Source organism: Muntiacus reevesi, chromosome 18 (genome assembly GCF_963930625.1).
Source record: "Muntiacus reevesi chromosome 18, mMunRee1.1, whole genome shotgun sequence".
Taxonomy (NCBI): domain Eukaryota; kingdom Metazoa; phylum Chordata; class Mammalia; order Artiodactyla; family Cervidae; genus Muntiacus; species Muntiacus reevesi.
The window spans coordinates 5,464,380-5,487,829 of NC_089266.1; the positions used below are offsets into that span (position 1 = coordinate 5,464,380).

The window sequence follows — 23,450 nt, forward strand, 5'->3', positions numbered from 1 at the left end:
TCTCCTGTCTCCATCCACAGGTGCCTTCTTACCACTACACGTGACCCCAGGGCCCGATGGGTCACTGCCGGGGCTGGTCTAGAGTAAGGCTCTCAAGAGGGTGATGCCCCGCCTGGGGGTGTGGGCAGGCAGGGTAGAGGGCAGGGTGGTCAGCAGCCCTTCAGAGGCTGTTTCTGGGCCACAGTCACGTGAATCTGAGGCCTCAGAAGCAGCAAAAGCACACAGACACTCACACTCACGTATGCGCATGCACACAAATGCATGTGGCCATATCCCTACAAACACAGGTGCACACAGATACACACCCAGACAGTGCACACACACACGCACACACACTCTCCCCTCCCGTGCATCCCAGAGTGCCAGGCTGCACGGAGCAGGGACCCAGTCCAAAGTATGGAAACTACCACCTCCTCCCCAGGGCGCCCTGCAGGGGCCAGAAAGGCTCCTTTGCAGACTGGCCTTCAGACACAGCGAAGGCAGCACCCGGCTGCCCCAGCCCTCCCGGGCCCCCTCCCCTCCCCAGGCAACCCCTCCTGCCCTGAGTGGGGCAGACTCCTCTAGCCCCCGCCCCACAGCCCCATCTGGCTCCAGCCCTGAGCATCGCTGCAGACACCAGGCCGGCCACCACGATTTCACTTCACCTAGGCAGGCTGATCAACTGCCTTTAGGGCCACTGCCCGAGATGCTTAGCCCTGCGTGTGTATCTGTCTCTGTTTTGTTTTGTTCTTGAGGCTGAATCGCCACGTGGCAGCAGATTCTTCTTCTGAAGTGGAGACTTAGCCCTGGGTGTTTGTTTGGGGCTGGGCAAAGGGCATGTTCCAGGATGGTTATAAAGGAAGGAAGATGAGCAATGGGCTGGTCTGGGAGCACAGCTACTGTGGGCAGAAAATTAGGTTGTCTCAAGGAAGACCTCAGTCCAGTACATGAAGAGATGCCTGAGAATTGGGGGCGCGGTGGGGGGTCAGGGGGGGGCGGTGGTCTGCTTAGCGGGCCTGCAGGCCAGCCAGGCGAGGCTTCCTTCCTGGTCTCTGCTGGGTAGGATGCCTGGGGAAGGGGTCGGATTCCAGGCCTCCGGGCAGCAGGCTGGGGGGCCTTCTCAAGTGGGGACAGCGGAGCGTGGATGGGGCGGCTGGGGCAGGCAGGGTGGGCGGGGCAGGAGAGGAGAGAGGAAGGATGCTGAGTGGAGGGTGAGGGTGTCACAGGCCCACGAGGCACCCAGGAGGCACTGGACGAGTTACTGAAGGAGGGGTGGAATGGCTATGGCGGTGAACCCGCTTATGGGTGGGCGGGGGTGGGTAAGAGAGCTGACCTCCACCCATGACGAAGGCAGAGGGCTGCCCCGGGGAGGTAGGGGCCTGGGGTGCCTCTTAGCCGCAGCAGCAGAACCCACATCGCCCTTCCTGATTCTAGACCTTGCAGGGGCCTTCCTTAGGGACTCCTCTGGCCACACTTCCTCTCCGGAGAACTTTCCAGGGAAAAGTCACCCTACCTCTTTAGGTTTGGAAGCAGTCTTACTCTAAGGCAAGCAGATGAACCCAGAGACCCACCTCCCCGTTCTGGTCCCCGGCTCTGGTTTCGAACTCCCGGCCTTGTGGGGCGGGAGGTGGCTGGTGGCGGTGACCGACGGTGCCCGCCCGGAGGCCTCGTCCACCCGGCTGGAGCGGGCTCTCCCCGCCCAGTTTTCCCAGCAGCATCTCCAGGGGACACACGGCTTCAGGGGGAGGCGGGGGGGGGGCTGGTGGTCCCCGCTATTTGCGTGGTTCTCCTGAACGATTTACCGTCCTAGCCAATATAACCTCCTCTCCCGGTGAATTAACTGGCTCTTCTGAAATCATAAATAATTAGTGAGTCCGGCCCGATGCCACTTAACAGTCTGTGTTTTCAAAGCACTTTACAGCCCATTAACTAAAGAATTCTCGAGGCCATCTCCAGGAGAAAAGGGCAAATCAAGAGGAGGAGGTTGAAAAGTCAGCCTCAGGAAGTCATCTCCTCCAGCCCCACTGCCTCTGGGCAGGATCATACCAAAGAAGAGGCAGAACACACACACAACCCTCCTTTGAAGAAGACAGCCAGATGGAACTACCCAGGACAAAACAGGACGGAGTTAAACAAGTCCTAACCAGGGCGGGCTGCTCTCGGATGAATCCACCACCAGACAGAGCGGGCCTGCCAGGAGGCCCTGTGGAATGCAGCGGGTCAGTGAGGAAAGTCCGTTGAGGAACGGAGTGGTGATTAATTTAATCCCAGGCAAAACCGGAGAGACCTTGATCCAATAAGCAGGTTTCCTCACCTGCAAGTAGGGAAAATGGTAATTTTCTAAGCCAGACCCATTCATTAGTCTGCAAATGACACGGTTCTGATACTTAGGAATGTCCCTCTTAATGAGGCCCCCTACCTTGGCCCAGCCACATTTCAAATCTTGCTTCTGGCTTGGGGTATGAATGGCCATTCACGCCCACTTGCCTCTCCCTCTGGAAAGGGAGGTTCATATACGTGTTGATTCTTGTATAGTTTGCCCAAAGAGGATCCTCTTGGCCAGAGGTGGGGTGGAGTGGGGTGGGGTGGGGTGGGGCGGGGGTAGGGTGCAGTAGGTCAAGTCTGGAGGGCAGCAGAAGCAGAAGGAACGATTACTCCTTCATCTCAGCCATTCACAACCACTGACGTTTTCAATGAGGTGCTACTGAAAGCCCACTGTGTGCCCTGGGATTCCCAGATGTCTCAGTAGTAAAGAATCTGCCTGCCAATGCAGGAGACGCAGGTTCGATCCCTGGGTCGGGAAGATTCCCTGGAGGAGGAAATGGCAACGCACTCCAGTATTCTTGCCTGGGAAATCCCATGGACAGAGGAGCCTGGTGAGCTGCAGTCCATGGGGGCCACAAAGAGTCGGATACAACTTGGGGACTGAACACACACCCCGTGTGCCCAGCAGTGCTGAGAAACGGGAAACAAGGAGTGAAAGTTCCTCATCCCCGTCCTATGAACACAGAGAGAGCATTTGTCTCTGGAATCTACTAGGTTGGCTAAAATCCCAACACATCCACTTAGAGCCCAGGAGGGAAAGAATGCCACCCTGCACTCATGGTTCACAGGAACATGGGCCAAGCAAGAAGTCTTCTGCAAGAAAAGTGCCTGGGCAGGTAACGTCCCATCCTCCCACTTCTGCCGTCTTCCCTAAGAACCTTCTCGGTGAAAGCCCAGGAAAGCTGCAGCAGGAGGAAGGCGAGAGTCAGGAGGAGATTCTGATGTTCAGGATACTGAATGTAGTTCCCTATGCAAGTCGCTCAGTTGTCTTCGACTCTCTGCGACCCCAAGGACTATACGGTTGATGGAATTCTCCAGGTCAGAATACTGGAGTGGGTAGCCTTTCCCTTCTCCAGCGGATCTTCCAGACCTAGGAATCGAACCGGGTTCTCCTGCACTGCAGGAAGATTCTTTACCAACTGAGCTATAAGGGAAGCCCATGTTATACAGTAGGACCGTGTTATTTATCCATTCTCTCTATGTAATCACCTGCATCTGTTATCTTACACACCTCCCCCTCATCACCATTGCCGACCACAAGTCTATTCTCTGTCGGTCTGTTACTGTTTCATAGATATGTTCATGTGCATCATATTTGATTCCATATATATGTGACATCATTTGATATTTGTCTTTCTGAGTATGGTAATCTCATGTTGTTGAAAATAGCATTACATCATCCTTTTTAATGGCTCAGTAATATTTCAGAGTATATACATATACATATGTTTCCCTAACACACCAATCACAAAGCCCAGGATACATTTCAAAATTACTCCACATACAAAGAACCAGGAAAATATGAACTACTCTCAAGATTAAAGACAATGGAGAATGACCCTGAAATGAAGATGTTGCAATTAGCTGACACTGACTGTGAAGTAGATCTTAGAAACAGACTCAGTGAGATAAACGACAAGATGTTCTTCATGAAAGAAAAGACAGTATCTCTTTAGTGAGCTAGAAAAGATACATATAATCTATCAAGCCATGTGGAAATTTTAGAACTGAAAACTAAAGTACGTTAAATTTTAAAATTCCGTAGCTGGGCTTAACAGCAGAATGGAAAAAATAGAGGAAATGGTGAACTTTAAAATATACCTATAGAAACCATTTAATCTGAAGAACAGAAAGAAAAAAGATTTCAAAATGTTAGCAGAGCCTGAGGACATGTTGGGCAATAGCAGTGCGTCTAATGCAGGTGTTAGTGACATTCCAGAAGGAGAGGAGAGAACGGGGCAGAAAAATATTTGAAGAAATAATGGCTGACATTTCCCCAAATTTCTGGTGAAGGACAAAGTCCTTCCTGATTCCTCAGGGGAAGACACCTTTTCCCCATTGGTGTGTGTGTGTCTGGGTGTGTGGGGGCGTGCACACACGCACACACTCACAAGCACGTCTGACTCTCTGTGACCTCCCTGGACTGCAGCTTGCCAGGGTCCCCTGTCCATGGCATTTTCAGGCAAGAATACTGGAGTGGGTAGCCATTTCCTCCATGCTCCAGGGGATCTTTCCAACCCAGGGATCAAACCCCCCTCTCGGGCATTGGCAGGTGGATTCTTTACCACTGAGCCCCCTGGGAAGCCCTCCCCACCGGATCATTGCTTCCTATTTCAACTTAACAAATACTCGTGTAGGGCCAACTATATGGCAGAAGCTCTTCTAAAACACAGTAGTGTTTAATCCTGACAACAACCTGGAGAAGCAAGCATGACCCTTCCCAACTTACAGACTGGGAAACTGAGACTCGGAGAGTCTAGGTTGCCTGTCCACAGCCTCAGAGGCAGTCTGGCCCCAGGGTGCTCGCTCTTATCCACCGCCTTAGCTGGCTGAGTCACAGAAAAAGGCATTCCTGCATGGGCCTGACGGGGAGGGCGGGGAAGAGGGAGGAGGTCCCCTCACCCGCCTCCAGGCCCCCAGAGCTTGACTGGGAGGAGAGACTGGGGAACTGAGGCTGCACCCCGATCCAGCTCAGTTCCCTCTCTGCTCTGCAAACGTGGGTTGGACAGGGAGGGAGTCGCAGATCCGGCCCGGGGCCACCGAGGGGACCGGATGCCATCGGGTCAACTCCCCTGCACCCCACGCCTTCTCAGGCCCTGGCACACGAGGCGCCCTCCTGCCCGTGGTTCTGGCTGGGCTGCTCTACGCTCTTCCCTGCTATTTAACGGATCCACAGCGTTTGGGGAATCACGCTTAAATAAGTGATGAATTCTCACAGCCTGCTCCTGTGCTTGTCCCCTGGAGAATTTTCCATTTTGTTTATTTAAAGGGTGATTCCCTTTCATGTTCCTGAATCAAAGATGGCACTGCAGACAGACCATTAACAAAGCAGACCCTCTGGGCTGGTTTTCCAGGAGGAGGATTGCAGGGTGGGGACACAGCTCAGGTCTGCTCCTCCACAGATGGGACTGGGGCCAGCTGGGAGGATCTTAACAATGATCTTAAAATGCAGATTCTGATTCATCACCTGTGGAGCCAGGCCTGAGAGTCTGCACTTCTAGCAAACTCCGATTGGTGCTAATGTTCCAAGCATTGGTCTCAGCCACTCCAAGCACTGGTGAATCCCAAGGCCCCGGATTAACCTGGCTGAACCTGGGGAAGGCATAACCATAGCAACAGTGGTCGTGGTACTGCTGTGAATAGTCACAGTATTTCCTGAGCATGTACTATATGCCATGTCACCCCTGACTGTAGAAAAGAAATCTATCCACAGTTGCAGAAGGATCTTCCTGACTTCCCTCAAAAAATCGCCAGTCACAGGGAAGGAGGAAACTGGATACTGGAGGATCAACATTTTCTAAGCAATATATGTTGCTGCCCCATTTTACAGATGGGATAACTGAGGCTGGGAGAGTATCTCACTGAGATCCTAGGAAGCAGCAGGGCCAGGATTCCAGCTGAGCTGTGCTCTGGCCTTGAAGACAAAGGCATTTTGTACGCGGCTTCTCATAGAAGCAGACAGGCAATGCATTCCAGACAGGACCAGACAAGCCAGTCCCCGTGATGCGGGGCTAAATCCCAGACCTTTCCCCTCCATTCTCCTGCCCACAGTGATCCAGACGATTCACCAGACAAAACCGGTGAACTTCACGGACAAGTTTCCAGGCTTGCTCACCATCCTGCCTCCTCTTGTCTTACCCCCAGAGCCAGAGACAAGAGAACGCCCTGCCTTCTCAGCCCAAGGAGAGGTAGTGGGCGCCCAGAGAAGCTGGCAGGAGGAAAACAGGATCCTGGACGGCCAAGCTCTCTGCGTTTATAGACCAGGAAACGGAGGCCAAGAGAGGGAAGGGGAATCCCTTATAGGTCTGACCAGCGGGCAGGGCTGGCCTCATGGGCCAGTGACCCAAGCTTAGGGGCCCTGAGCTTATGTCAATGATTTGCTGTCACCATCTTGGAGTTCTTAACAATTGATCACCAAGAGGCCTGCATTTTCATCTCACTCTGGGCCCTGCGGGTGGGAGGGAAGTCTTGCTGGAGCCAGACCCTCTTTCAGAGCTTGTCCCCCTGGCGTGGTCACTGAGCAGCGCTGAGCGAGACAGAACTGCACGCGATGGGCAGGCCAGTCCCCTGCATCTCCATAAATGGAGGTCTGTGGAGAGTCAAGGCGTGACGAGGGACCTTTTGAGGGTCGGGGAGGTGACACCCCAGAATGGTGCCTCGGGGGGCCTAACGGCTTGGCTGGGGAGGCGGAGAGAGAGGCCAGCTGTCTTCGGGGCCTCAGTCTCTCCAAGGAAACCATCAGCAGCACCACCTAACACCCGGGGGCTGGGCGGATGCAGGGCGCTCAGCTGTGCCAGCCGGTCCCGGGGTCCCGAGCAACGAAAGCCAAGCTCTTCACTCGGCTTTTTTTGGGAATGGCCACGGGAGAGGAGAGAGCCAAGTGGAGCTGCTTCAGAAGCTTGGCCCAGAAGCCCCAGCTCAGAGGGGAGGCCTGGGGAGGGATGCAGCCAGACATCCATTCCTCTGGGGCCACTGTCCCCGAGGAGACAGGTGTCCCCGAGGAGACAGATGCTGGCATCGGGTGGAGCTTCGGGAGGAATGTAAAGCCCGAGGTTGGGCCGGGAGAGACTTCATCGGGCCCAGCACATGTCAGGATGATGGTGGGGGGGAGGGGAGAGTGTTCTAGAGTCCCAGAAGCAAACACAGGGGTCTGGGCCCCAGGGGGTGGGTCCCCAGGGTTTTCCAATGAGTCTGGAAAAAGGCAGCGTTCAGTCCACTGGGGTGGCCTCTTGACCCTGCAGCCCTGCTCCGTTTGGGCCTCCTGGGGCCCAACTGACAGGGTCAAGTGCTGGCCAGGAACCAGAGCCCCAGGGGAATCTTCACAAAGCTGTCCATGAACACTGCCAGGAAGAGCTTCTTAAATTTTCGGAATTGATTCTACCGGCCTGTTTTGTGGCCAAGAGGGTGGTTGAGGGGGTCCTGTGAGGGTTAAACATACTAACACACGTGGGACCCTCAGAACGGAACCTGGTGGGGATGGCATTCTATCCATCACGGCCCTCACCCAGTTTCAGGGATTCCAAATGCACTTGCACATCTCTGCAGTCAGGATGCATCTTATAACTGCAGACGGAATGGCCGCATCTTCTTTCTTAGTGGCGCGTAAAACACTGATGTGTCTTACAAGTGATGCTCCAGGTTCGACCAAATATGAGACGGTGACAGCAATGACCGTGGTGACCGACATCCCAACTGCATTTCTTTTCAGCTTCACCTCCTTCCACGAGAGCTGAGGTCTGGGGTGCTCAAGTGCCCTCTTCCGTATGGAAACGGGCAGGGAGACCCTACGTGGCTGGAGAAGGCGGGAGCTTGGGGCCCCCAGGGGAGGCTGGTCTTGGGGGTGAACACAAAAGTCCAGGGCAGAGGCTGTGACAGGCTGGCAGAGTCTCCATGGCAGGCAGGTCAAGGGCAGGGTGGTTGGGCCCTGGGTGGGGCCCTGGTTCCCTAATCCATTCAGTGGGGAAAGCATGCTTCCTCACCGACTTGTTGAGAGGACCGGTCCATCCATATCTGGGTCACGGCAAAGGCTCAGTCCGTGGGAACTCCTGTTATCACGCACTGTCTGGGAGATAAAAGACAGTTCCTAGAGCAAACTGTCTGGGAGATGAGCCGGCTGTGTGTCTGAGGTTGAGAGCTGGGGTGGCAGAGGAGTGCCCGGGCTGAATGTCCGGGGAAGGGACTCTAAGAGCTGATGTTCAACCCCTGTAAAGGGCTATTCAGACCCATCGCACTCCAGGAGACCCTGGGGCTTAGGGAGCCAATGTGAGAGGTGATGCCCCTTCCAAATGCACACCCCAGGGGCTGACTCTTGACCTCCCCGTTCCCCTGGCAGAGGCCCTGGCCACGGCGGCGCTGTCTGCACCCAGACCCCCGAACCCAGCCATTCTGCAGCCCACCCTCTCTCCCTCCCAAGCCCCAATCCAGCCAACGTGAGTGTCCCCGCAGCTTAGGTGGAGCTGAGAAAGAGGGTCCAGAGGAATCACAGTCCTGCAGAGGCTGGCTTCTCAGTTAAGGTGGCCAAAGTGCTAACACCGGCCACGGAGTGAAGCCTGCAAAAGGCACCTGAAATCCCAACTGCCCAGGCCCCGTGGTTGAGCACACCCCACTGAGGCCCTTGGCCTCACGTCCTCCTCTGTGGATGGTTAGCCCTTGGTAATCTGACCTGAGAGGCTCTCTGAGCGGCCCTAGAATTGTCGCTCATCCACTGCCTCTTAAGGAGGCTCCAGGACTTTGGCCCAGAGGAGGGATCGGGGAGGAAGACAGACTCTCCCAGACGATGTGTTCGTCACCGGGGTGGACAGACAGGACAAGCACTGCCTGCATTTCCTGCTCCCCTCCTGAAGCGTGCGGAGCGTCCAAGGCTGCCGGAGAGACAGCTGAGGGTGAGCACCCGGAGGGTGGGGCTGCGGCAGGAAGCCCCTTGAGAATGTGGCCAAGCACAGCCTGACCTCAGGGGTTAAACCACCTTGAAGGTGTGCATTTGATCCCCGTTAAGTGCTGCCTGGCAATGAGACGGATGAAAACAGAGCCCCGTGGTGGTGGTGGGGGGGTCTCATCAGAGCAACAGGTCAAGAGAGGGGATCCAGGCTGGAAAAACAGTGAAACTGTGCATTTGAAGACAACCTGATCGTCTGTGTAGAAAACCCGATGGAATCCACAGAAAAGCTACTAGAATCGATCACTCAGTCTGGCCACGTCTCAGACCTGAGTCAAAATCCACTGTGTGCCTATATCCTCCAGACAAACCACTGGAAGTCAAAATTTAAAAAAGCTCTGACAATGGCATAAAAAGCATGAAATTCTTAGGCATACATCTGACAGATGATGTACAAAACCTGGACTGTGAGCCCTAAAACATGTTGCTGAGAAGAAATCAAAGAACTAAACGATGGAGGGGCAGCCCATGCTCGTGGGCTGGAAAACTCAATGTGGTCAGATATTATTGACACCCTTGAACTTGGTCTCTATGACTGATGCAATTCCAATTGGAAGTCCCAGCAGGATTTTTAAAAATCTGATTCCAAAATTCATAGGCAACATTAAGCAAAATATAAAATGCACATGGCGATGGAAAGGACCTAGAAGAGCCAAAACAACCCTGCAAAAGAACAAAGTTAGAGAGCTGACACTACCTGGTTTCAGGACAAAGCAACAGTAACCAAGACCATGTGCTGCTGGAATAAAGACAGACAAGTGGAGAAATGAAGCAGAACGGTGTCCCAAAATAGACCCACACCTACAGGGACAAACGACTTTCAAAGGCACAGAGATAATTCAGTGGCAAAAGGAAAGTTTTCGAAAAACAAGGCTAGAACAATTGGATATCCATTTGAAAAAAAGGAAAAGACACAGATCTATACAGCGGGCAGAGGGGGTGACCAAGGGCCCAAGGAAACTCGGTGGTGGCTCGGTGATGCTTTGAGGCTTTCTACATGTGTCGAGGACGATCAAGTCGTACCCTTTAAATAGGCACAGTTTATTTTGCCAAAACAAAAACAAACACCCAAAGTTCCCTCCCACCCTACAAGTCCTCAGCTTCAAGGTCCCCTGCTCAGGAAGCCTCCGCTGGGGCAGGATGCTCAGCGTCAGCCCTCTGCACACCCCGACCACCCACTTCCCACCTGCACTAGTGTCCTTCACACTGGCCTCGACTGGTGACGGCAGGCCTGATGCCCACGCGTGACCAGGAGCAGCCTGAAGCCAGGACCTGCCTTCACGTGTGCTGGACCCCAGGCCCTATGCTCGGCTCACAGCAGGTGCTGAGAAAACGCTCAAAGGGCCAGGAGAGGCTTTGTGGTCCCGGACACACGAGGCTTATGTTGGCGCTTCTAGCCCAAGGTACTTGAGCCAGTGATGACGTCACCCCTGTCCTTCCTCTCGCTCGAAGGAGGGCTCCGGGCTGGGTTTGTGTCTTTTTTCTTTTTCTTTTTTTAAAGGAAGGACGTTGGGAGCAAGAGCTTCTGCTGGTGAGAAAAGAAGGAAGGAAGGAGAGGAGGTTCCCGCCTCCCACATGCCACACGAACTTCACAGGCCCTGCTAAGGGAGCTTCACCACCTGCCTCCGCGGGGGATGCAGGCAGAGCCCATCAGAGCAAATCGGCTCTGCAAGGCCATGGTCTGGCACCCGGGTCCCTCACACCTCCAGTTTAGTCCTTCTAAAGTGTGGTCCCCGGAGCAGCGGCAAGCATATCATCTGGGAACCTGCGAGAACCTCACGTGCCTGGGCACCCCCCAGACCAGATGCTCTCGGGGGCGGAGCCAGGAGACGGGCCTCCGAGCGAGCCCCCCAGGGGACGCCATCAGGCTCAGGGGAGAGCCCACCACTGCAGGCCTCTCTCACTTCCAACAGTGACGCAGGGGACCCCTGGGGCCGAGGATGCGCTCCCGAGGGTCCATGTGCAAGGCACCCCCCCAAGACTTTGATCAGCTTTTCTTCCGTCCCCAGGGCCTGGCACTGCGGAAGGGCCACTCCTGTGACCCCCATCTGCGTGTCAGCATCTCAGGGGCGTGTCTTTGCTTCTGCTGGGACCCTCAGGCTGGGCTCAGAGCCCTCCCACAGCGGAGGCACAGGAGACGTGGAGCCAGAGGCCTGCTCCCGGCACCCCGCGGCTGGACATTCCGGGTTCCTGGACAGACAATGGGTCCTCACATGGCAGACGAGGTGGCCGGCACGGGGGCATGGACAATGGGCCTGTGTTTCTCCCCCACGCCTTCCTGCAGCCGCTCTCAGCCCGGGCGCCGCGAGGGAGGCTGAACCGTCAAAAGCACAGTGGTGCACCCGACGGGTCCCCAGTGGCGCTGCCCAGCGCCCAGGCCGAGGTCGGGGGCCCCCTTATCACACCCTCCCTCCCTCCCCACGGCCGAACAATGCTCCTTTCTCCTGAAGGCTTCCGGCCTCTTCTAAGCTCTTCATCCGCTGAGGCCTCAGGAGAAAGGGATTCAGTGCCAACACCTCTCTCCTTCTCCCTGACGTCCAGCCTCCGTCCTCCTGGGGCGGGGAGCACGGGCCGCGGCCGGAGCTCCCCGCCAGGCGGCCGGAGCCACAGCCAGAAGCGCCTTGCCTCGCCAGGGCAGATCTCTCTTCATTAGTGCAATCACATCAGCTCTGACAGTAGCGTATTTCCTGCTGCCCCGACGACAGCCATTTGTCACCCGGTGATGCTCAGCCTGGTAATGAGCCTGGGGCAGAGCTAATGAGAGGCGCTCCCCCCGACCCTCCTGGGCAGCTCTGGCCCCGCGCTGGCCTGCCCGCCGGCCCACGGCCCCTGCCTACAGCCGCTCCACCAGGGCAGGGAGGTGGGCTTCCAAACGGGGAGGCCTGGCCCACTGGGCTGAGCCTGCAGGGAGCCGGGCCAAGTCAGCAAGCATCCGCCAGGAGGGGAGACTTCAAGGTTGACGGAGCAGGAAGGCGTGAGTGCGCAGTACGGTCTCAGGGCAGGAGTCCCTCAGTCCAGGGCAGGGAGGGCCAAAGAGCCGTGATGGGGGAGGCTGGCTGCCCCAGGGGAGCCTGGGAGTGCGTGGATGCTCTGGGCTCTGCACCCAGAAGCCCGAGGACGTCACCAGGAGCTGAGGAGGGGAGTGACGAACATTTAGGGCTGCAGGGGCCGGCCGTGGAGCGCTGCTGGGACGCAGGTTTCACAGCTGCCGCTCGGTCGCCCAGTCGTGTCCGACTCTTTGCGACCCCATGGACGGCAGCACGCCAGGCCTCCCTGCCCCTCACCATCTCCTGCAGTTTGCCCAAGTTCACGTCCACTGCGTCGGTGATGCCGTCAAGATGCAGACTGCACTAAGGCCCTGCATCTAAAACATAATTTTCTGTATTTATTTGTGCCCACACTGGGTCTTGACTGCTCTCGGCTCGGGCCTCCCCTGGTTGTGGTGAGCGGGGTCTTCACCGCGGTGCTCGAGTTCTCGCCGCGGGGCCTTCTGTTGGGGCGCGTGGCCTCTGGGTTTGCAGGCTTCCATCCTGTGCTCAGGGGCTCAGCAGCCGCAGCTCGCGGGCTCCAGAGCGCAGGCTCAGTCACCCACCGAGGCACGCAGGCTGAGCTGCCCCGTGGCCTGTGAGATCGTCCCGGACCGGGGATTGAAGCCGTGCTCGCAGCGCTGACAGGCAGGTTCTTAACCACTGGGCCATCAGGGAAGCCCGCTAAGGCCCTGCTTTGCCAGAGGGCGGTTCCTGGTCACCTCGGCTCTCCTGGAAGGTATGTGCGTGTGAGTAAGATAGACCCCTGGGCGGGGGGCACGGTTACTACGGCCCAGCGCCTCTCGCTGGGAGAGTCTTCGGGCCTTCACTGAACACCCGGCCCCCAGCTGTTTTTCAGTCACAGTTCCAAGGTGGAGCTGATGTCTGACGCGTTCAGTGGCTCGTCCTCTGAAAATTAAAAGGGATGGTGCGGGAGGGCCCAGGGAGAGGCCGGGAAACAGGCCCCCTGATGGAAGCGAAGGGAGGACCCAGCAAACACCAAGCACCCAGACAGCTGAGTCCTCTAGGGACCCAGAAGGCACCAGACCAGTCAAGGTGGATGGTTATGGTGGCCCAGGGCCGATTATGACCGGGATACAACTATCTTAGGAGATGGGTATGTATTGATAGATACAACTTTACGGCAACACTTCCACACAAATGGCTGCAATATGTATGTGTAAGGCATCTTGGACTCTTACAGGCGATTTGACCCGAGAGATCATCTCATTCACGTTTTTCAAAGCCAAGTTTTGACATCTATCCCCAGGGGTTCCAGGAAGCCAGGGGGCAGAACGAACCACATCTTCCAGCAACATCAATGGGTTATAAAATACCCTTTGTGTGTTAAAATAGAATTCAGAGAGACTGCAGAATGGAATGCAAAATCTCGGGTATTAAAAAAGGAAAGGGTGGAAAAGGCGGTGTGGCGGGCCCCAAGGCACGCATCCACTCTCCTCCACCCGCATCCACTCTCCTCCACCTGCAGAGCCCTCCACCCCAGAACCCTTCACCGGAGAGCTTGGGAATGCTGGTCTTATGCCCCCATGCTTCCCCACGGAGGACCCGGGGAGCCAGGAGGGACCCAGCGAGAATGAGCCCTGACCTCCGAGGCCACGCGGTGTCACAAGCCTTCTTCCGTCTCTCTGTTGTCACTGTTACCCCTGCAGCACCCTGCTTCCTGGGGTTAACTTCCTTAATGGCGAACAATAATTTATGTCTAACACCTCGCTCCTTGTTGATGAAGGGTTATTATCTAAACTCAAGGAGTTCATAATTAAAGGAATCAGTCATACACACACATCAAGAGATAATTCAGAATCAACAAGACCAAGTGTCAAATGAGACATCCAGGCCATCGGCATCCGAGTGGCTCAGGGGCCTTTGGGAAGACGTGTTCCAGCCGGGGGAGGGAGGCGGGAGGGGTGCTGATGGCCGGGGTGGGGGCAGGGTCGGGAGAGGGGAGAGGCGAGGGTGTGCATAGGGCAGACGGGGGCGGGCTTGGCGGTGGTACCCAGGGCAGGAAGCCACGAGGGCAAAGGTCTATCAGTAGGGTGTGGGGGAGGAGAGACGCAAGAGGTCCCAGCCTTCCGATGCTACTGTTAAGACCCCCATGGGATGGGGCTTCCCTAGCGGTCCAGGGGTTAAGACTTTGCCTTCTGGTGCAGGGGGTGTGGGTTCGATCTCCAGCCCGGGAACTAAGATCCCACATGCCTCGTGGTCAAACAAACCAAAGTAAAACATAAAAAATATGAGCGATATTGTAACACATTCAATGAAGACTTTAAAAATGGTCCACATAGAAAAATCTCAAAAACAAACCAAAAAAAGACCCCATGGGAGAGCAGATGGGGCCTCCAGAAAGAGGTCTGAGTTTCTCAGAGAGGCGAGGCCATGCCAGCCTGCACCTGGTGCCCTGGCCAAGCACCCACCCAAGCTGGGCAGAGCCTGGGGTCACACGAGACGGCTCCCTAGCCCCCAAGCAGAGCGGCGTGGCGAGCGAGTCCCGAACGTGGATGTCTCGACAGGATCAAAAGCTGTGACCCAAGAGGTAGCTGGCCTGCCCTCGCTGTCTCCTTTGGACAAGTCAAGCGACCTTGGCAAGTGGCTTCAAGTTTCTGAACTTGCTAACCAGGTAGTAACCAAATACTTTCTGGCCCACGTCCTTCATAGGTTGGGATAAAGAGGAAAATGAGATGCCTGTGAACGTCGTCCGCAGACTACTGAGTTTCTAGGAAAGGATCCTGTAAAGACATCCACGACAAGACCTGAACAGCCCATAACAGCTCCATATCTGGGTTCCCTGTGGTGTATCTGCATTTTATGCTGGAGGCGGGGAATGTCTCAGCCAAAGAAATGGATCCCTAATAGTGGAAGCTGAGATGCTAACTGGCAGGTCTGTGAAAGATGAAGCGAGCAGAGGTGTTTGCTGACAGGGCACATGATAAATTTGAGCCCCAAAGCTGACTTTGTCTCCTTGACACCAAGATGCCAATAATGACACCGATGTACAACTTACTCAGTGTTTACCACACGGAGCTCTGTCCTGAGCGCTTAGCGTATCTCATTAAACCCTGTTACAGTGCAGTGAGTTTAGGACAGCTGCATCTCCATTTGACAGATGGGAAAACCGAGGCCCAGGGAGGCTGTGTACCTTATGCAGGGTCACTCAAGCAGTAAATGAATTCAGGGAGTCTTCTACGTCTCAGGTCCCTTACGGGCCCGCCCTGTCCCATCTGGACCCTCTGGAGGCACATTCTGAACCGGCCCTTGTGGTTCCAAGCAGGGAACAGGGCACCTGGACCAGACTCAGAACCGGCTTACCTTACCCGGGGACAAGCCCAGGCAGGCAGGTGCCACGGCTCAGACTCTGGGCAACACGGCCCCGTCCCACAGAGGAGTCTGGGTGTGGGGGACCCGGGGTCGTGGCTCCAGCAGGCCCCCGAGAGTCTCCATGTCCACCCCAGAAGCTGAACTCCCCGAATGGGTTGCACTGCGGCCAGTAATATTTCCTCCTCTTTGGATTATCACATCATCAAAATTTCATCACCCCTCTGGGTCACTAATAGCTTCCTAAATGGATCAAACTTTAATTGCTTCTCTCCTCCACCCCCATTCAGCTTAGAAGACTCTGTAAAGCTCAGCCACGGGGCAGCCAGTCATGAACACTGCCCAAGGACCCTCAGGAGGCTCCCCCAATATCTGCAGTCCTCCCACCCCGCCCCCCCCCCCCCCAGGAGGGAGGCCAGGGAAAAGCAGGAGAGGAGGCGAGGGAGGAAGGGGCTGCCCTCCTGAGGACTCACGTTCTGCCAGCTGACGGAACCAGGGCAGAGGTGAGAGCCAGGAAGGGGTTCAGGGGCAGGAGGAGGAACTCCCAGGGCGATTTCCGAACTCCACGCCCGCCCCGGGACCAGACCCTGCCTGCCAACAGCACCACGGGCCTGGCACCTCTCATCGGGAAGACGTCAGTGAAGGAGACTGGACGCACAGGCCAGCCCGGGGAGTGGAAAGACGCCCCGCAGAGCCCTAGGTTCAAATCCTGAGTTCCCGGCTGTGGGGACTTGGGCAGGCAATCACTGGGAGACTCAGTTTACCCACACACTGGAGGTGAAGCAGGGCGGAGGCAGGCAAGGATTGGAACACACCGGACGTGGAGAAACGGACGCCACATGTGAGCTGGCTTCCCCTCTGGACATCCCCAGGACGGGGTGTGCGCAGGGTCTCAGGCGTGTTCGTCTCTTTGCAACCCCATGGACTGTAACCCGCCAGGCTCCTCTGTCCATGGGATTTCCCAGGCAAGAATACTGGAGTGGGACACCACTTCCTACACCAGGGGATCTTCCCCACCCAGAGACTGAATCCACGTCTCCTGCATTGGCAGGCGGATTCTTTACCGCTGCGTCACACCCCACCTAGGATGGGAAGGAGCAACCAAATCGCTCTACTCTGGTGAAGAAGCAAGCGAAAGCGAAGCAAGAGGAAGACAGGGGAGAAATACGGAGAAAAGATACCACGGGGGGGAAACCTGGAAACAAAATGCAACCTGAGATCCAGTCTATAGACCCCTCGGCAGGGCAAACACAGAAGTGCAAACACAGTTAAATTAGCTTATTAAGTGCCTGTGATGTGTCAGGCTCCATGCTGAGTGCTCCACTCCTGTTATCTCATTTACTTCTCCTTATATTACAAACAAGCCAACGGGGCTTGAGCGTCTAAGTGATGGAACGCAAAGTGGCAGGGACTAACCCGAAGTGACAGAGCTGGAACCCAGGCTGGCCCAGTTCCAAGCCACTGGCCACTCTACATGCCACCTCTCAACAGCATAAGGAAAAAAAAAAAAAAACTCAAAGGCAGGGAAGAAACAGCACTGGCTGGGGCGGCTCAGGGGGGCGCCTGAGGGATGGCCCTGTCTCGGGTTAAGTGGCTGCTCTGTACCAAACGCCCTTCTGGAGACCAGCGTCGCCCCTGCGGTTCTGAGGAAGGCTTGGCGTCCCCAGTGTGCGCGGAGACGCTCTCTTTCCAGCACAGGCAAGCCTGCACTCCCCAGCTCCCGTGCCTCGAAAGGGCCACCGTGGGGCCCATGTGATCAGCTCTGGCCAATGCGCTGCAAGGGGAAGTGAGCCCGACTAGAGGATTTAATTGCAGATGCAAGTCTTCCCCTCTCCTGTATTTCAAAAGGTGCCTCCACGCCTGGATGGGCATTACCCAAGCCTCCTACCAGTCCTGCCAATTTCCTCCCCATAGAAAGATGGAGTTTGGATGACAGAGATTCAGCAAGGACCCAATCCCGAGGACAGAATGCTGGAGGCCGCTTTACCTGCAGGGCCAGCGGTGGGAAAAGCTGGGAAGAGGGCTGAGGAAGTCTGAGCACAGGCTCCTGGCTCAAGAGAAACACTGCTCCCGATGGACATGTACACACTGCTATATTTAAAATGGATAACCGGGATCTCCCTACTGGTCCAGGGGTTAAGAATTCACCTTCTTAGGCAGGGGATGCAGGTTCGATTCCCAGTCAGAGAGCTAAGATCCCACATGCTTCATGGCCAAAAAAACAGAACTTTAAAAAAAAAAAAAAAAGAAAAACCCAGACTCAATATTGTAACAAATTCAAGAAAGACTTAAAAAAAAAGATAACCAACAAGGACCTACTGTGTAGCACAGGGAACTCTGCTCAATATTAGGTAACAACCTAAATGGGAAAGGAGTTTGAAAAAGAATAGATACATGTATATGTGTGACTGAACCACTTTGCTGCACCCGAAACTGTACCCCTGGCTCAGGGAACTGGATGAGACAAGCTGGGCAGCCCCTGCCTTGCTTTGCCCCGGGACCCTGAGCAGCCCCGGGGGTCTCTTGCTCAGCCCAGTTCACCAGCCTGGCTCACCGGCCCCGCCTTCCGCCCCCAGCGGACAGGAGCGGGTGGGAGGCTGAGGAAAGGCCAGGATGTCTCAGCAACCAGGCTCGTTTTCCTTTCCATTACAGGCCTTGGGGCCGCCACTGGCCCACTTGTTGCTATTGGCATCCCGAGGCCCCAAATTTATGATGACTCATTCCCCCAGCCTCAGGGCCGTCTGCGGCAACACGCTCCAGGCGGGGCCAGGGTGGAGACCCCACAGGCAGCACCCTAACACCCAGCGTCAATTCCAACTCAGTTTTCCAACTCCCTAAGGGGTCCGGAGTCAGAGGGGGTGAGGAGGAGGGGAAGGAAAGCGGGAGGCTCCAGTCAATCAGAGGATTCCTTCAAAGGCGGGCGAGGAAAACCAGCCCCAGGAAGGAGCACCAACAGAAAGCACAGCTGTCTAACAACCGGCTTGTTTTGTAAGGTAGTGAGTCCCCCGTTGCCAGGGGTATGCAAGTAGAGATCACACGGCCACCTGTCCCAGGCCTGGGGACACGGTGGGACAGCACTGGAAGATTTCTCGTGTTTCAAGTCAAACGAACTGATCCACCAAAGTCCCAAGGACGAAGAACAAGTTCGCTCTCTATTACTGTTTAGCTTACAGCCCGACTGTGTTCCCTGCTACAAGATCGAATGCATACCAATATGCAGTTTAACACATTATTTTAAAGTCGGCCCTTCAGGCACTGTTTAAACAGAGAACGGCTGTAAAGGACTTGGCCTCTTTCCCAGCCTCCCTTTCTTGATGGAACAAGGTTGCTGGCCCCTACTTTGGCCTTCCAGCAGAGGACATAAAGGAGAGGCGGTCGATAAATATTTGCTGTACAAATGCATGAAAGGGAGCCTTTTGGAGGCAGGTATCAGGCTGCCAGCACGACCTGGTTCTCTGGGTGGGGGTCCTGAGTCTGTCCCTCCCAGGCGGGGGCGAGGCTTCTCAGGCCAAGACAAAGCACCAAACTGTGTCGCTCATCGAACCAGAAATGCTCCAGACTGCCCCGCCGAAGCCTGGGGGTGCAGAGGGCGAGGGGTGTGCGGGGCGGAGAGCCACCTTTCTGGCCCTGGGAGGAGGGAAGGAGGGGAACACCCCCACCCCACACCGGGCCCACCGTCACGTGGGCCTCCTGACACATGTCAGCTGAGCCCCAGGCAAGCATGCCACTCGGCCTCGTGGTAATTAGTAAGGAGCCCTGATCAATAAGTTATTTTTTGCTGTCAGTAATTAATAATTACAGCTTAGCCACACCATGTAATTAAACTTTCATCCCGTTCCCTTGAGTGCTGTTGGGCTTTCATTGTGATTACCTCCCAGCACTAAACTTTCTCCCTCCGGAGCCTCCAGGAGCCTCCAGGGCTGCTGGACCTCCCGGCCCTCCCACTGCCTGATTCCCTCAGCTCAGACTCCCCTCCGTGAACCTTCTGGGCCAGCTGGCTGGACCGCAGCTTCCAGCCTCCGGGCCTCCCCGGGATGTTCCAGTAGCAGTGGTCAAGTCTTCGGGGCACGTGAGACATCTTGCCAGGCGCTTAAGATGCACCCACCCTCCAAGTGAGAGTCTGGGAGTCCGGACCAGCACTGCCAGAGGGCCGCCGGGAGTCACAGAGCGAAGTCAAGGAAGGGTCCTGCGTGAGGGAAGGGCGTGCAGGGCCTTTAGTGGGTGGCCAGGAGCCCACTCCTCGTGATCCCTCGGCTTGGAGTAAAAACAATCATGATAACAACAGTGACAATCACCCTTTACTAAGCACCTCCTAGGGCTTTTCAGGTGACTCAGGGGTAAAGAACCCATCTTTAACGCAGGAGATGTGGGTTCAATCCCCGGGTCAGGAAGATCTCCTGGAGGAAGAAATGGCAACCTTCTCCAGTATTCTTGCCTGGAGAATCCCGTGGACAGAGGAACCTGGCCGGCCGCAGTCCGTGGGGCCGCGAAAGAGTCAGACCAGACAGCAGCAAACTTCTGTGTACCAAGCACCTTCTTCTGTGTACCAAGCACCTTCTGTGTACCAGGCTCGTGCTGGGCGCCCCGGGATACCTGCTTCCCTCTTATGGACTCAGCTCTTTACACATCACAGCACTTAGTTTGGGAAATACCCGGGACCCTTGTGACAGAGTTTCAGGGGCAATCGTCAAATGGTAGCTTTCGGTATAAACAGGTAACGTTGCCAGGATCTGAAAAAAACAACGAGGCTCAGTGGAGATAAAGCCTGGCACCGGCCAATGTGAGGTTTGTCCCCAGAAAGGAAGACTGCTCGGCTCCCCTCTCTGTACCACGACTGAAGGACGGGGTTCACGGGCTCAAAAGTGACAGGCAGGGCCAGTGGCTTTTGATGTCTGCGACTCCAAGGACTGCAGCCCGCCAGGCTCCTCTTTCCATGGGGATTCTCCAGGCAACTACCCCCAAAGGGTTAACGGCACGGAGAAGAGAGGCAAAGGAGAAACTCCATACTGAACCCCAGAGCAGATAAGAAGCTGGACCTGCATGCCTGACCCTCCCAACCCGACACACGAGGCAACAGAGCCCCCAGACCTGGGCTGAGAGCAGGTTTCCCCACAATGCTCCGCACGGCCCGCCGCCCAGGAGACAAATGGAAGCAGAGGACCCGGTGGAGGCTGGAAACACTCTCTCGGAGCCAGAGAGCACAAACGGTGCGGCAGGGGATCTGGGCAGCCACTCTCAGGCGGGCAGCAAACAAGAGACGCGAGAGAGGGAGTGAATCAATCAGAGACCTTTACTGCCTCTGACGGGCGAGCCCCTCCCGTCGGAAGCATGGGGACAGAAGGCGGGCCTGGCCTTCAGCAGGGCAGATGCGAGGGTGCTTGGCCTCAGGTGGGGCTGGGCCAGCTGTGGAGGTAGGACGTGGAAACGACTCAGCGACATGCAGGCAGAGGCTTCAGGCACCCTGGGGACTCCTGACAAGCCGGGTCCTGGGTGGGACAAGATCTAGGGAGCCAGCTGCCCAGGGACACCACACCGTGGGGTTGTTGGAGTCTGTGCAGTAATTAAGTTGGAAGCATCCAGACGAGTCCTCCCTGTGTCCTGGCTTTCGGTTAGTAACCCCACTGGCATCTCAGAGCAGAGCTGGGACGGGTCCTAGGGCACACTGACCCATTCCTGTTCTGTCCGCCTCACCATCCTCCCCCGGCCCTCAGAAGGAGGACCCTGTCCTAGGGTCAGCTCTGCTGCAGATGGTCCTCGTTGAAGGGGGAGAGGGGCGGAGAACTCACCTGGTCTGGGTTCTGACTCCTGCCCCCAGTAGCTTGGGCGAGTCACCTAAGGTTCCAGACCTCAGTCTTCCCATCTGTTAAATGGCCAGTAGAACAAGACGGCCTCTGAAGTCCCTGCCTGCTGGGAGATTTTACGATGATCGTAAAAATAATAATAACTTTTATTACCCTACATTTGCAGGGCCCCATTACAAAATTTCTAAGTGCTTTAACATAAATTACGCTGTAAAATCCTCCCCTCAACCCTGTGAGTGGGGGCTGATTATTTTCAATCTCTTTGATCTCAGCTCTCTGGAGCGCCTGACGCTGGGGGCCTGAGGGTCCCTTCTTCCCTGCGGTTCTGGGGTCCCAGAGATGGGGGGGCCCTTTCGAGGCTGGAGACTTCGCGCAGACCGGAGGCCCCCGCCCACCCCGCGCCGTACCCCCAGCGGCGGGTCCAGATCTCCTCCGGAGCCTGGAAGAGGCAAGGCCAGGCCCGGGAAGCTTCGTCTCTCTCCGCCCCCAGCAGGCGCCGCTCGGACACCGCGGACACCGCGGTCTGGATCCGCCAACACCAAAGGCAAGAAGCCGGGCGCAGCCGCCCTCCCCCGCGGGGACCTGCGGGCGGGCTCCGGGGTGCCTGGGTACCCGCCCTCCGGAGCGGGGCAGGGCGGATCACGCCTCCTCCCCGGCCCTGACAGCCCCACCCCCAAAGCCGCCGGCCCTTCTCCACCCGGAGGCCGCTCCCGGCAGCTACAGGTCAGAGCGGCGGCTGCAGACACAACCCGGCGGCAGAGGCAGGATGCTGAGTGTGTGTCTGGGGAGGGCGGGAGGGGAGACGGCCTCAGATCGCCCAGGGCACCGCTCCCCGGTGGGTCCCGGGCTGCGCTCGCGACCTCGGCTCGGGCGCGCACCCCGAAGCACCCCCGGCCCCGGCGGCCGGCCAGGCAGCCGGGCGCGGGCTCTGGGACGTGCAGGCCCTGCAACTGCTCTCCCGCGGCGCCCAAGCCCGCACCCCGCACTCTGCTCCGCCTCTTTTCATCTGCCCTGCCGCCTGGGGTGGCCAGCGCGTGCCCGGCGGGGCCTTGCCCGTCCCCGCGGACTACGAGCGGGGACCCAGGAGCCGCCTGAGACGCTGGGTGCAGCCGGGTGCTGAGCCCCTCAAGGAAGGGCCGCCCCTCCCACGCCAGCCCGAGGGCGCTCGCAGCGGGCGGGGTGGGTAGCGCCCCCCTCCAAATGCTCTAAGGCTCTTCTCAGCCTCCCCGAGCGACGCCTCCCAGCACGGACCCCCACCTTCCCTCATTCGGAAGCCACAAGTCTCAACAAGACCGCCCCATCCCCGAAAAAGAGCCCCCAAACTCGGGGAATGGATCCTGAAACTCCCGGGAGAGGGCTCTGCCCCGGCCACGACCGGGGTCCCGGAGGCCGTCGAGAGCCCACCGGGCTCCCGCCCCCCGCCCCCTCTCCCCCACCCCACGTGGGGGTGACCCCCCATACCTTGGGCTCCAGTCGCGCGGATCCGGTGCAGGGCCACCAGCGTCCAGAGGAGCAGTTCCCACATGGTGGCCAGCCTTGTTTTCGAAGGGGATCTCTTCCGTACTGTTTTATAATCCTGGTGGGGTTCGGTCCCCCGCGGCTCCGACCCGGAGCGGTATCCACCCGGGAGGGGCAGCGCTGGCAACCCCGACCTTTCCTCCTCCTCTTCAGTCCAAGTCCGATCCCCGGTGGCGCCCCGGGAAGGCGAGGGGCGAGCAAGGAGACGGAGGAGAGGCCGCTCTCGGTCTCGGGGCGCCTCCCCCCTGAGCACCCCAACTCCGACTTCTCCTCCCGCGCAGGGCCGCCTCGGCGATCCGGCCGGGTCGCGGGCCGGTCTCCGGAATAAACCGACAACTTCGGGAAACTTCCTCCGGTGTCCACGTTGCCCGCCCCCCGCCCCCTCCCCGCCCCCTGGTTGGGTGCTCGGCGCGGACGCAGTCACCGCCGATCCGGGCGCCGGGCCCCCGGGGCCAGGCGGGAGGCGAGCGCGGCGGTGGAGGCGGCTGCGGGGCTTCTTTCAGGGGCGCGGGGTTCGGGGGGCGCGGTGAGCGTAGCGGTCCGAACCTCCCTGGAGCTGAAGTTTTCTTCTCTCTAACTTTGCAGCCGGCATCTGGCGAGGCCGAGCCAACCCTCTTGGCTCCACCGCCCCGGCGTCCGGGGACTCTCGGTCCCTCTGGGGACGCCTGGCCCGGGCGCGCCCTCGGCTCCGCGCCCAGCGGGCTAGCAAACTTTGCGGGTCCCGCGGCCCGGCGCGCCGCCCCGCGCGCCCATGTCCGCGCCGGCTGCGGGGCGGCGGGGACGGCTGCTGGGCTCGGCGATCCCGCCTGGTGGCCG

The 23,450-nt window shown here is 57.4% G+C and overlaps 1 protein-coding gene across 3 annotated transcripts in view; it reads right to left on the reverse strand.

Moving 5' to 3' along the window:
* SDK2 (sidekick cell adhesion molecule 2) overlaps positions 1-22,998 on the reverse strand; it is a 261,245-nt gene extending 238,247 nt beyond the window's left edge. For all 3 annotated transcript variants that reach the window (XM_065909896.1, XM_065909895.1, XM_065909894.1), the window contains exon 1: positions 22,578-22,998. In XM_065909896.1, the coding sequence (XP_065765968.1) occupies positions 22,578-22,641 (64 nt within the window). In that variant the 5' untranslated portion in view covers positions 22,642-22,998. The remainder of the gene's footprint in view (positions 1-22,577) is intronic.
* Between the last annotated feature and the right edge of the window lie 452 nt (positions 22,999-23,450).